Genomic DNA, 13,634 nt, shown 5'->3' on the forward strand with positions numbered 1-13,634 from the left:
TAATGGTTGAGGAGCTGAAAAGCCCAGAGGTAAATAGTGAATATAGGGAAAGGTTGGAAGTGGCATATGATAGAGTGAAAGGAAGAAAAAAAGGTGATTTGGAGAAGGAGTGGATATTAGTTAAGAAAATTTTGTTGGGATTGCAAGTGACGTGTGTGGCAAGAGGCAGCATAAGGATAGGTACTGAATAGTAGAATGAAGAAGTGAAGATGAAAGTGGAAGAGAAAAAGAGGGCATTTGAAGAATGGGTGCAGAGTAATACTGTAAAGAAGTATGAAAGATATAGATAAAATAATTTGGAAGTAAAACGCAAGGTAGCTGAGGTAAAGAGGGCGACTGACTGGAGGTGAGGTCAGGGATTGGGTCATTCGTGTGAAGAGAATGAAAAGTTTTAAAAAGATGAAAAGAGAGTAAAGGGGGGGGGGGGGTGGATCGAGAAGTGAAGAGACAGTGAAAGATGAAAATGGAATGGTGTAGAAAGGAGAGGTGGCAAGGAAAAGATGGGCTGAATATTTCAAGAGGTTGCTGACGTTGAGGATAATAGGGAAGCAGATTAAATTGCTGTTACAGGTGTTGAGGTACCAGTGATTGGAGATTTGAATGAGAGATTACAAGAGAGAAATTGAAGAGAGCACTAGATGAAACAAGAGCAGGAAAAGTACCTGATATGGATGGTGTGAGGGCCGAGACAAAGGAAGGGGGTGTGACTTTACTCGAATGGTTGGTGAGATTGTTTATGATATGTTTTATGTTGTTAATGGCACTAGTGGACTGGGTGTGTGCATGTATTGTTCTGCTATACAAAGGTAAGAGAGATGTGCATGAGTGTTGTAATTCAAAGGGTATTTGTTGAGTGTAGTTGGAAAAGTGTATGGTAGTGTTAATTACAAGGATTAAGGACAAAATAGGGGATGGAATCTTAGAAGAAATATTTAGCATAAGGGTAAGGAGCTGTATGTTGCATTTATATATCTGGAGAAAGCTTATGATAGAGTTGATAGGGAAGCTATGTCAAATGTGATGAAGTTATATGGAATTGGAGGAAGGTTGTTACAAGCAGTGAAGTTTATACATAGGCAGTAAAGCATGTGTTGGGATAGGAAATGAAGTGACTAGCTTCCAGTGAGAGTGGGACTGATAAAGCATGTGTGATGTAGCTACGGTCATTCAATTTGTTTGTCGGTGGAGTTGAGAGAGAGGTAAATCGGTTGTTGTTTGCAGATGATACGGTATTGATTGCAGACTTGGAGGAGAAGCTAGGTCGATTAGTGACAGAGTTTGGGAGGGTGTGTGAGAGAAGATAATTCAGAGCTAATGTGGGTAAGAGTAAGGCTATGAGATGCACGAGAAGGGAGGGTGGTGCTATGTTGAATGTCACGTTAAATGGAGAGTTGCTTGAGGAAGTACTGTATATCAGTTTAAGTACTTGGGGTCTGTTGTTGCTTCAAAAGGTGGAGTGGAAGCAAATGTATGTCAGAGAGTGAATGAAGGATGTAGTGTTAGGGACAGTGAAGGGAGTGGTAAAAAATAAAGGGTTAGGAATGAAAGTAAAGAGAAAGTGATTGTACCAACAGTGATGATTGGATAGGAGTTGTTGGGGATGAACGTGACGGAGACAGAAATTGAATATGCTTGAGATAAGGTGTCTTAGGAGCATGGCTGGTGTATCTAGATTAGATAGGGTTAGGAATGAAGTAATGAGGGTGAGAACGGGTGTAAGAAATTAATTAGCAGCTAGAATGGATATGAATGTGTCGAGGTGGTTTGGCCTTGTAGAGAAAAAGGAAAATGGCAGTCTGCTAAAAAAAGGTGATGAATGCAAGTTTATCGGATGTACAAACAAGAAGGGCAAGGTTTGGGTGTATATTTGGAGTGAAGAAAGCTCTAGGTGATAGGAGGATAGATGTGAGAGGAAAAAGTGTTAGAAATAAGAATGAATGGCGGGTGATTGTGACACAGTTCCGATAGGCCCTGCTGCTTCCTTCGGTTAACTTGGTGACCCGAGGTAGCAGCAGTAGGGGACTCGGCATATGAAGCTTCATTTTTGGTGGATAACAGGGGAGGGTGGTCTGTGGCACCCTAACAGTACCAACCAAATTCAGTTGAATACCTCACCAGGCTGGGAGGAGCTTAGAGAAGAAAAGTCCCATTTTGTTCTTTTGGGGGGAAGTGCCTTGGTAGATAGGTATTCCTCCTCAGTAATAAAATAAAAAACCAGTACTCTTACCATTTTTACAGAGATTTTGGCAAGTGTGCAATGAATCCTTAAGGACACAATCTAATAGAAATGACTTATAGAATTCTTTTGGAGATCTTTGTGAAAAACTATTAACTACCTTCACTAACCTTTTTTATTTCTATGATAATGCTTGGCATGAAACAGGCTATATCTAACCTTTAAGCCCATAATTGAATGAAGTACATTCCAGTCTAAAGACTACAACCTGATAACACTATAAACTCAGGGAAAATTGAAAATAATGTATTACTCGATATAATTACGGTACCTTTATGAAGGGCAGAAACATCTAAAAATTTTAATAAATTGGAATGAGATTTAAATGAATCATATTAACCTGTATTGTAAAAGACAAACCTACTCAGGCTGCATAAAATACCGAGATGTATACAATGGGAAGTGAAAGATAAATGTACACAAAATCAATAAACCTAACAACCATAAAGCAATAACCTCTCTTGATACTCATACTCATAACACAGGTTACAGTGGGATAAAAGGCAGGTGTTAGGAAATTCTGTATATTACCAAAAAAAATTAGATTTAGTATTAGGTACAACTGTATATAGTTATTGGAAATACAATATACAAAATTAACTTAAGCTGTTAACCCATATACTATCAGCATCCCTAAATAGGAACTTTGATATCACACTGACAAAGTACTCCATATATACTCTCAAGAAGGTGGAATCTTTACTGCAGCCTCATCAATTGTGAGTGAACACTTACTGGTTTCTCCTAAAGCCATAAGCAATTGAACACAAAAAATGTTGTTTTCACAAAATAAGGAGACATACCTAACTCTGACAAAGATGTACAGTATGTTCTTCACAATAAACCATATTAGAACATACTTTGTCTGACAATCAGTCACTAAAAAGAAATGACTAATATGATGTAAAAGGTAAAGGACGTGTGAACACACAGCCCACCTTAATCAAATTGATACATTTACGGTAGACACGTGATTGAGGCATATTATGGGGTTATCTCTCGTGGAAGTGGTGCACTGGGCAAATAATGGCGGGCCCAAGAGGAGGGAACATAACATGTAGAGTAATGTACTGTACTTTGATTTTTATTTATACATATTTCAAGGTCATGAATCTTAGGCTTTTGAATTAATATCTTATGATTCAAAAGTAAAATTCATGCAAATAATAAAGCATTTTTAAAGGTTTTTTTCTACTCTTCACAAAACCTGATAAGATTTTAGTATAAAGTCTATAACTGTATTGCTACTAGCTATTCAATGCATGGTAATGTAAAGATGGACACAAACATGACATGGTACATACTCTTTTTGTTGCATATAAACAAGCTCTGCATGGATAGAGCCATTAGGAAGGCGTTGTTTATCCACACGATGCATAGGAAGTGGAGGCGCATCCTCTCCGGACTGAGGCTGTTCAGGTAACTTGACATCCACACGTATCCCTTTATTACCTTTGTTGCTGTTCCCGCTATTACTGCCACCACTACCGCCACCCCCTCCGCTGCTACTACTGCTGCTGTTACTACTGCTACTACTGTTGCTACTGCAACTGCTGTTGCTACTAATACTACTAAGGTTACTACTAAGACTACTACTACTGCTAGTACTACTACTACTACTGGCACTACTACTACTACTACTGGTACTGCTACTACTACTGCAGCTGCTACTGAGATTGGAGTTCCCTCCTGGAAAAACAAAAAGTTTAGAAATTAATATGCAGTACAAGTTTGTTAAAAGTATGATTGAATAAACAGTATTTACCAAGACCCAAGTATGGTTGATTAAGAAGAACACTCAACATTAGTATTTATCTCAAAAGGCCCTCAAAAATTCAGACATTGAAAGTTTTTTTTTCTTTTTTTTCAAAAATTACATATGAATATGCCTTTACAGTATATTCCAAGGCACAGCTTAAAAAAAATACCTTTCAAATTGCACAGTGAGTAAGAGATTTTTATTCCAAGGGACAAGCAGCTCAAGCTCCATTGATATTAACCCTTTTACCCCCGGGGTATTTGGAAATTTCCAACCCTTAACCCCCAAGGGGTTATTTTTTTCCCAGCACATTTTGCAGTATATATTTTTTAAATTGCTCTAACAGCCTTAATTTTTGTCATAGAGAGGTCAGGTTGGTCTCATTCTCTTGGAAAATGCCTGAATTTTCTCAAAAAATTATCAAAAAATATGAAAAACAATTTTTTATAGCATTTTTTTTGCAAGGACGTACCGGTACGTCCATGGGGGTAAAGGGATGGCTTTTGTGAAACGCACCAGTACGTCCTTTGGGGGTAAAAGGGTTAAACCCTATAATTTTGTTTGTTTTAACTTCTACCATATAATCCTTCAATATTGTTTCAGGGTTCACGACTGTGGCCAAAGAAGCTAGTGACAGAATAGAAAATCAGAGTCGATGCTTAGAATGTTTGGTACACTAACTGGAAGTTTGGGGGAGATAGTGGATGTGATGCAGAGGAGGAAGACATGTCTTATATTTCCAGAAGACTTGATGGAAAGGAAATGGAACTAGAGATATAGGAAATAGTTATAAACTCTATTACAGCAGGTCACAAAAGAGAAGAAATGGAGTTGGGGTCATAATAGGTGATAACTAGAAAAAAGGTGGTAGAAGTTAGAAGAATAAATGATAGGCTTTTAAAGATGCCAATGATAGTAGGGGATCAAATAAACATAATTTCAGCATATGCCCCTCAGATGGGTTGTCAAGAACAAGATAAAGAATTATTTAGACAAGAGTCTGAGGCTGCTACTAGATCAGTGAAAGAGGAAGAGAAGCTAAGCATAGGAGCAGACATGAATGTCAGAGTGGGTTAGAGAATGATGGATATGAGGAGGTACATAGATGCCATGGATTTAGTGTTAGAAATGAACATGGGGAGTATATACTAGATATGGCTCAGAGTTTTGAATTGGCATGTATGAACATCTAGTTTTAGAAGCTGGATAAGCAATTGATAATCTACAAAGGTGGAGGAGTAGAAAACCTTATAGATTACATATTGCTTAGAGAAGCAGATGAGAAAAATGTGATACACTGTAAAGTGATTTTTGACGAAGCTTGTATTAAACATTACAAGTAGTGATGGATTTAAAAATGAGAGGAAGAAAACCCAAGAAGAGAAAGAGGAGATCTAGAATTAAGGTTTGGGACTTTGAAGGAGAAAAGTAAGAGCAATTTAGGAGGATTGTGAGAGAAAGAGACGACTGGAAAGGTTGAACTTAAAGAGATTGGACAGGGTAACAGAATGGAAAATATTTAGTTGGTCATGTAAGAAATATGTGTAGGGGAAACGGAGGAATTAGTAGGAAGAACCAGAGAATATGATATGTGGAAAAGAGAAAAATGGTAGTAGAACAGAGAGATGCAAGAATCAGTTAAAAGAAAATCAAAGTCATTAGACTGGAAAGTAAGACAGGTACAAGGAGCAGAAGAAGGGTACAGAGTAGAGGAAAAAAATTCTAGGAAGAAAGTAGGTATAGCTATTGGAAGAGCAGTAGAGAAGTTAAATGAAATGCTAGGAACAAAGAAAGGAGAAAGGGATATCTAAACGATTTCAAACTTGAGGAAAAGGCAAAGACAGGTTTTGGGGCAACTGGTAGTCATCAGGGCTAGAGATACAAATATATTGCATAGGGATGATGATATTGAGAAGTGATGGAGAGAACATTAAGAGCAACTATTGAATACTGAAAATGAGAGAGAGGAGCTAGAGGCACAAACTGATGGAGATACGGAATGCATAAGTGAAGCGGGCATGAGCAAAATGAAGAATGATAAAGAACCAGGCCCATCAGTTTCAAATTGAAATGGTCAAGATACTAGCTACAAAGTGGGAATAATGGATGCTGGATTTATTGAGAGCAATATGGGTGGAGGAAATAATGCATAAACACTGGGAGGGAAGATTAATGGTATCTATATTTAAGCAGATAGGTGACATCATGGAATAAGGTAACTACAGGGAAATAAACTTACAGAGCAGGGTTTGAAAGTTTTAGAGAGGATACTAAAAGATAGATTGTAAAGATTGGAAAAAAGTAGTATGGATTCATGAGGGGGACAGGGATTGTGGATGCCATCTTTAAAGCAGCTACAGGAAAATAGACCAAACAGAAACCAGAACCTATTCTGTGCTTTTGTAGATTTAAATATGACTTATGATAGAACACCAAGAGAAGTGATGTTTTGGTGCTTGAGGAAGAGGAAAGTCCCAGAGACGCTGGTTAGAATGGTCGAGACGATATACAAAAGAACAAAGGCAAAAGTAATAACAGCTGTTGGAGACACAGGAACCTTTGATGTTAGTGTTGAATTACACCTGGGGTCTGCATTAAGCCCACTTTTAATTGTGTTGGTCTTGGATGTGTTAAGTGAAAGGATCAGAAATGAAGAGTTGTGGGAGTTGCTATATGCAGATGATTTGGTGATTACTGCTGAAAATGAGGAAGAACTACAGAGAAGAGTGGTAGAGTAGCAACAGAATTTGGAAAAGGGTGGCTTGAGGGTAAATGTGGATAAAACTGGAGCTATGGTGAGCAGTAAGGAAGGTAGGGATAAGATAGCCATATATGAAAGTAGAGGAGCAATTATAAAACTGGTAGAAAAAATTCAATACTTGGGGAGGGAGGATGTGAGGCTAAGTCGAAAATAAGATAAAAGCACCATGGGGAAAGTGGGAGGGAGGTAGCAGGGGTGTTATGTAATGAGAAAAATGCCAATCAAAGTAATTCAAGATCTATAGTACAGTAATAAGACCAGTATTAATTTATGGATCAGAAACTCGGGCTTCAAGACGAAAAAAAGGAGACAAAGCTTGAGAAAACAGAGATGAGAATGCTAAGGTGGATTATAGGAATATCACTGCTTGAAAGATGGGAAAATTATGAAATAAGAAAAAAGGAGGTGTAATAAAAATTACTGAGATGATAAGAGGGTCACGACTGAGATGGTGTGGGCACGTGTTGAGGATGGATGATGGGGAGGTGGAGGGGAGGGCTTGGGAGGAACCTGTTAGGGGGAGAAGATCAAGAGGGAGGCAGAGAATTAGATGGAGAGATAAGAGGTTTGGTGGAAGAGGATGCCTTTGATAGAAGGCATTGGAGAAGGCCATCAGACAATCAACCCCTTAATGTATGGATAACGGTGAAGAAAATATACCATATACCTGACAAAACTAACAAAACTTATACCAAAAATTACCCTCATTTTCAATAGGGGCCATAAAATAGAGCACTGAAGGCTTGAAGCAAATACCTAGGTCAAGGTATTGAAAAGAGAAAGATGCTCTATTGCTAATAGGGGTGTTGTGTAAGCATAGTCAACCTAATCCAAATAATCAGTTTGTACTACTAATAAAAATATACTAATAGAACATAATTTATATCAAGTAAAATAATGTTCAATTTCTAGCAAGAATTAGTCTTGATAACAAAAGATAATGATTAGGCTTACGTCAATAGTTCAAATAATCTCAGAACATTTCATTATACAACATTTTTCTACCAAGCATTACCTCACTCCTCGCTTAACAACTATGAGTAAAATATCTACTACCTGACATCTTGGCATTTAAAACAAATACAGCAGAAAAGATATCATTTGAAGACTTTATACCAATTACTTAGTTTCTTAATCTGCATTATTTAAAAATATAATTAGTACTATCATGTTTACAGTTTATACACATCAAAAACAATATCAAATAAATTAAAGTTATGCCAAGCCCTGAAATGTACACCAATGCCCCGCTATACAAATGAGTTCAGTTCCAGAAAAAATCAAAAATTTTAAGTAATTTTTATTTTTCCTAACATACTTACCGAGAACTACTTTCTTAGGAGTTACCTGTAATCTCCTCTCTACCGACCAGAGTTTTGTGTAGTATACCCTAAACCCGTTTTCTATGGAGGGCTAACTCGGGAGTAAGAGAACGTGCCCCGAGGGTAGCCTTTGTGCTAGGTCGAGGTCCGCTTGGGTCGTGAGCGCCAGTAAGTTCCTCGGATGTTGCACAAATTCTTGCAAGGGCAGAGAGGCACTCGGGGAAGGTAGGGAGGGCCATTACCCGAAAGTAGTTCTCGGTAAGTGTTAGGAAAAATAAAAATTACTTAAAATTTTTGATTTGTTCCAACACGAATACTTACCTCGAACTACTTTCTTAGGAGACTTACACTTTAGGAGGTGGGAGTGCCTTCCTGACCCTCAGACCCAGCAAGCGGAAGCCAAGAGGCCTAGGTATAAAAGACAAAACATACTAGGAAAACAGACGATAGGGTAACTACACAGAGCTCACGTTAGTGTCTAAGTACTCACCCTTTGAAAAACTTCTTCTGATGTTGAATCCAGTAACGCAGTTGCAGAGACGTGTTATCCAATGGTTACAAGGGGGTTATCTCCGATAAGGATAGGAAAAAACGGGGATTAGGGTGAAAGGGAACGAACCTGTGTCTCCCGGTTTGCTATCCACGATTGAGCCTGGGGCTTTTACCGTTAAATCACTTGGAGCGCGGAGATGACTGTTCCAATGGAGAACCCGTCTAAGGACCTCCTTGAGTAGTCCTTGAGGTAATGGGCAGTAAAGGTTGACTGGTTCGACCAGGTACCTGCACGAAGGATCTGACCCACTGCCATGTTTTTCTCAAAGGCTAAGGACGTGCTCAGACCCCTGATGTCATGGGGTTTGGGAGCGCCTGGTAAGGCCAGTCCTTCTTCCTTGTAGGCCCTGGCAATAACTTGTCTCAACCAGAAGGAAATGGTATTCTTCGATACCTGTTTCTTAGTAGCACCTGTGGAGACGAAAAGGCTCTTGATGCCTGGCCGGAGATGAGCAATCCTTTCAAGGTATTTCCTAATGGCACGGACAGGGCATAACCTCAAATCCTCAGAATTCCCCATCCTAGGAATAGCTGGCAGAGAGAAACCTTCGAATTTTGGGTCCCAGACAGCTGGGTTCTGGGTTTTCGCCACAAACGAAGGAACGAACTTGAAAGAGATCTCTTTCCACCCCTTCGAATGAGAGACGTCATAAGACAGCCCATGGATCTCCCCTACTCTTTTTGCAGAAGCCAAGGCTAGCAAAAAGACTGTCTTGAGAGTGAGGTCCCTGTCTACGATATCCTTCATTGGCTCGAACGGGGGGCCACTTAACATCTTCAGGACCCTAGCTAGGTCCCACTGAGGCACCCTAACTGCTTGTGGGGGCAGGACTGCTCAAAACTCCTGACAAGCATCGAGATGTGTCTAGAGGAACCCAGGTCGATGCTCTTCAGAAGGAAGACTTGACCTAAGGCGGCTCGCACTCCTTTTATAGCTGGGATTGACATTCCTATCTCGTCCCTGAGATATACCAGAAAGTCTGCTATGTCTGGGACCGAGGCTTTGAGGGGCTTTATGCGCCTTGAAGCGCACCACTTCGTGAAAGAAGCCCACTTCGCTTGGTAGACCGCTGCCGACGACCTTCTCAGGTATAGCGACATCCTCTTAGCCGTAGCTGCTGAATATCCTTCTTTCTTCAGGAGCCGCTCGATAGTCTCCAGGCGTGAAGGCGTAGAGACTGTGGGTTGTCGTGAAACCTGAGAAAGTGCGGCTGTCGTAGAAGATCTGACCTGTCGGGGAGTGGCCACGGAGGGTGACTCGCCAGGTCTTTTAGGTCTGCGAACCAGTCTCTCTCCGGCCACCAGGGCGCTACCAAAGTCATCCTTAAGTTTCGGGCAGTCCTTACTCTGTTGAGTACTTGCCTTATCAACGTGAAGGGGGGAAAAGCGTACACGTCTAGGTTGTCCCACTTGTGCTGAAAGGCATCCTCCAAGGCTGCCATTGGGTCTGGGACAGGAGAACAATACACAGGAAGTTGCGCGTTCAGTTTGGTTGCAAAGAGGTCCATCACCGGGGAACCCCAACGTTGGATGATGAGCTTGGCTACTTCCGGAAGGAGGGACCATTCTGTCCCTACTATTTGACCCATCCTGTTGAGACCGTCGGCTAGAACGTTCTTTTTCCCGGGGATGAACCTTGCCACTAACACAACCTGGTTCGTTTCTGCCCAATCTAGGATCTCTAGGGCGAGATCGCACAACTCCCTTGATTTCAAATCACCTTGTTTCTTTATGTACGCTACCACTGTGGCGTTGTCGCACATCAACGCCACAGTGTTTCCCCTTAGTAGATCGACGAAGTGCAGGCAAACTTTCTGGACTGCCTTCAACTCTAGGACATTGATGTGTAGGTCCTTCTCCCCATCCATCCAGGTTCCTCTCGCCGTCCCGTTGAGGAGATGGGCTCCCCATCCCTGGTTGGAGGCATCTGTGAAAAGAAGTAACTCGGGAGGGTCGTTCGCGAAGGGCATCCCCTTGAGCGTGTTCCACCGGCAATGCCACCATTCCAGGGAGGGTATTGTGTTTGGTAGGCCTGGGATTAATTTCTGGTGCGAGTCCAGTTGGCACCAGAAGTTCTTCAGGTTCCATTGGACGGCTCTGAGTCTGAGTCTCCCCTGGGGAACCAATTTTTCTAACAACACCAGATGCCCTATTAGTCTTTGCCAGTCCTTCGCCCTCCTGGGTTGACCCGACAGGAACGGACGAAGGATCTTCATCAGATTGCTTATTCTGTCGTCCGACGGAAATGCTTTCACTAGAAGGGAATCCAGTGTCATCCCCAAATAGGTAATTCTGGTGGAGGGAGATAGGTTGGATTTTTCCGGGTTGATCATGATACCCAGACCCTTGCAAAACTGGAGAAGTTTCATCCCTTGCTCTTTCAAGACGTCCTTCGAGGAGGAAAGAAGCAACCAGTCGTCCAGGTACCGGATGAGGCGAATGCCTCGCTCGTGAGCCCACACTGAGACTGTCGTGAAGACTCTCGTGAATACCTGGGGGGCTGTTGACAATCCGAAGCAAAGGGTCTTGAATTGCAGGATCTGGGTACCCCATTTCACCCGGATAAACTTTCGACTCGAGGGGTGGACCGGAATTTGGAAGTAAGCGTCCTTGAGGTCTATGGTCATCATGTAATCTTTCTCCCTCAAGGACAGCAGGACTGACTTCGGAGTGTCCATTTTGAACTCTGTCTTTCTTATAAACTTGTTGAGCCAACAGATCTATCACCAGTCTCCACCCCCCCCCCTCGCCTTTTCTACCAGGAACAGGCGACTGTAGAAACCTGGTCCTGGGTGTAGGATCTCCTCCATGGCGCCCTTCTCCAACATGGTGGACACCTCCTCTTGAAGGGCAGCCCTCTTCAACGGGTCCTTGGGTACCAACCACTCCGACAGACTGGCCGGAATTAGAGGGGGAGGTTCTGCTAAGAACGGTAACCTGTAGCCCTCCTTCAGTACGGACACTGTCCAGGGCTCTGCTCCGTGAGCTTTCCATGCTTGCCAATATAGTCTGAGGCATCCCCCAACCTGAGGCTTGGGCAGGAATAGGGGGCCTCCCACTATCTCCTCCTGGAGGAGCGGCCTGAACGGCCTCTCCTGGAGGCAGAATAACCTGTCCTAAAGGAGGCCGATGCTGCTGGGGCTCCTCTACGGGGGGGCTGAGGCGCTGAGGCCCAAGAGGAAGAAGGGGCTTCTCTCCTCGTCAGGCTAGGAGGGGCCTGAGGCGTCGCGGCACTGTCTGAGACCAACCTCTTGTAGGGAGACCTCCTTACCGGCGTAGGCCTGAGCGTGTTTACTTCCTTCCTCTTGGCCACCTTCTCCATGATCTCCTCTAGCTCCTTCAAGGGGAACAAGGAGTCACCCCACACAGGAAGGCTCCTCATGGCCCTCGCCTCTCTGTCTGGGACCTTCCGGGAAAGCTTCGCCAAAATGGTGTCCCTTTTGCGAAGAACCCAATTCGCTGACAGGGCGAGGGACTGGTAGGTGAGGAACTTAAGGGTCTTGCCCCCGGAGATGATAAGCTCCCTCAGGAGGCTTTGCTGTTCTGGGTCTGTCAGGTCATAGGTTGCTTGCACACCCACTAGTGTGGAAGCCCACCAGTCTAAGCAAGAGGTCCTTAGACATTTCCTCCATCATCGCAGCCTCCGATTGAGAAAAACAGATCGGGGCTGAAGAGGCTCTGTCCTCCGAGGCGCCCTGTCCCAGAATGTCGAGAGCAGGTTCCACTTTGCAGGCTCCCGGCCGTTGTCCTTCTGGCACATAGATCCTGCTCTGTGTTTTGAGCCCCTGGAGCAGCTTCGAAGAGCTCTGCGTCTTGGGAGCTTCGGCATTGCTTGCCACCACTCTATCAACGTGCTCTCGGCCCAGGACGAGATCTCGGGCCACAGGAAGTGCCACGGAGGCTTTTTGTTGGACAGGAGCTTGCATCAACCGGGTAAGGCTGGACCTCCAGTAGTCCTCATCGGTAGCAACCGGTTCTTCAATCTTGTGATGTCTGCTGATCAGACTTATTACTTTTCTATAGGCCGAGTCCTCTGTCGGGGAACCTTCCCTACCGTCGGCAGAAGCCTCGACTTGGGCCCGGGGAGCCGGGTCACCGGGCACTCCCACCGGGCGCCTTGGTTCTGGCACAACAGGCACTCCCCTGCGGAGGTACTGGTCTTCCCCGGCGGAGACCTCCGCACCAGGGACGGGAGTTAGGACAGGCATCGCTGAACCGGCGAGGACTACCGTCCGATCATGCTCTCTGGGGGACGAGGACGCGGATCCCGTGGACTGACCCGACAGCGGGAGCCGTTCCTTAAAGTCCGAGGGCCGCACCAGCTGGGCTGATTCGGCCAGGCTGCCCGTAAGGAAGCACGGTTCCCCCTGCTGGGCGGGGTGAACCGGAGGCTTCGCGGTCTCACGCTTGCCTGCAGAGGCCTTCTCGCGTTTCTCCCTGCGAGGGTCATAACAACGTCTGGAGGATGGTCTCTTTGGCGAGAAATCCCTGGACCGCCGGTCCGGGGAACACTGTATCTCCGACTTACGGGGTACGAAAACCCAATCACCATCGGGTGACCTACTCCTCCTGTGTTTCCTCCGTGGAGAGCGGGACCGCCTCCTGCTGTACCTGGAACGGGATCTTGAGCGGGAACGCCTGCTCCTGGACCGCTCCCTCCGACGCCGATGTTTCCTCCTGGCTTCTTCTCCCGAAGAGAATGACTCCCCACCATCCGAAGAGCCCGACGACATCGTACCAACCACACGGCGGGCAGAAGAGGGTGCCGCGGAGGGCTTCGCGACTCGTTGCGTACCCGAGATAGAGGGTTGCAGGAAGGTTTCTGGAACTTCCGTCAGAGGGGTTGGGAACGAGGGTTGGCGCCCAACACTAGGGAACCAGGTATCCAGGCCCTCTTCCATCCGCATAGGGGACCTACCTGGCGTTTTAGGGAGCTTCCATCCGAAGGTATCACTTACTGCGGAGCCTAACTTACCCTGGGTGTCGCCGCCTGCCGAAGAACCT

General features: G+C 44.3%; 1 protein-coding gene across 1 annotated transcript in view; it reads right to left on the reverse strand.

Annotated features, from left to right (window-relative positions):
• Positions 1-13,634, reverse strand: part of LOC137622935 (macoilin-like) — a 130,196-nt gene that overhangs the window by 61,897 nt on the left and 54,665 nt on the right. Inside the window, 1 exon segment of the mRNA XM_068353510.1 lies at positions 3,541-3,925. Coding sequence (XP_068209611.1) covers positions 3,541-3,925 — 385 coding nt within the window.

This window comes from Palaemon carinicauda, chromosome 30 (genome assembly GCF_036898095.1).
Source record: "Palaemon carinicauda isolate YSFRI2023 chromosome 30, ASM3689809v2, whole genome shotgun sequence".
Taxonomy (NCBI): domain Eukaryota; kingdom Metazoa; phylum Arthropoda; class Malacostraca; order Decapoda; family Palaemonidae; genus Palaemon; species Palaemon carinicauda.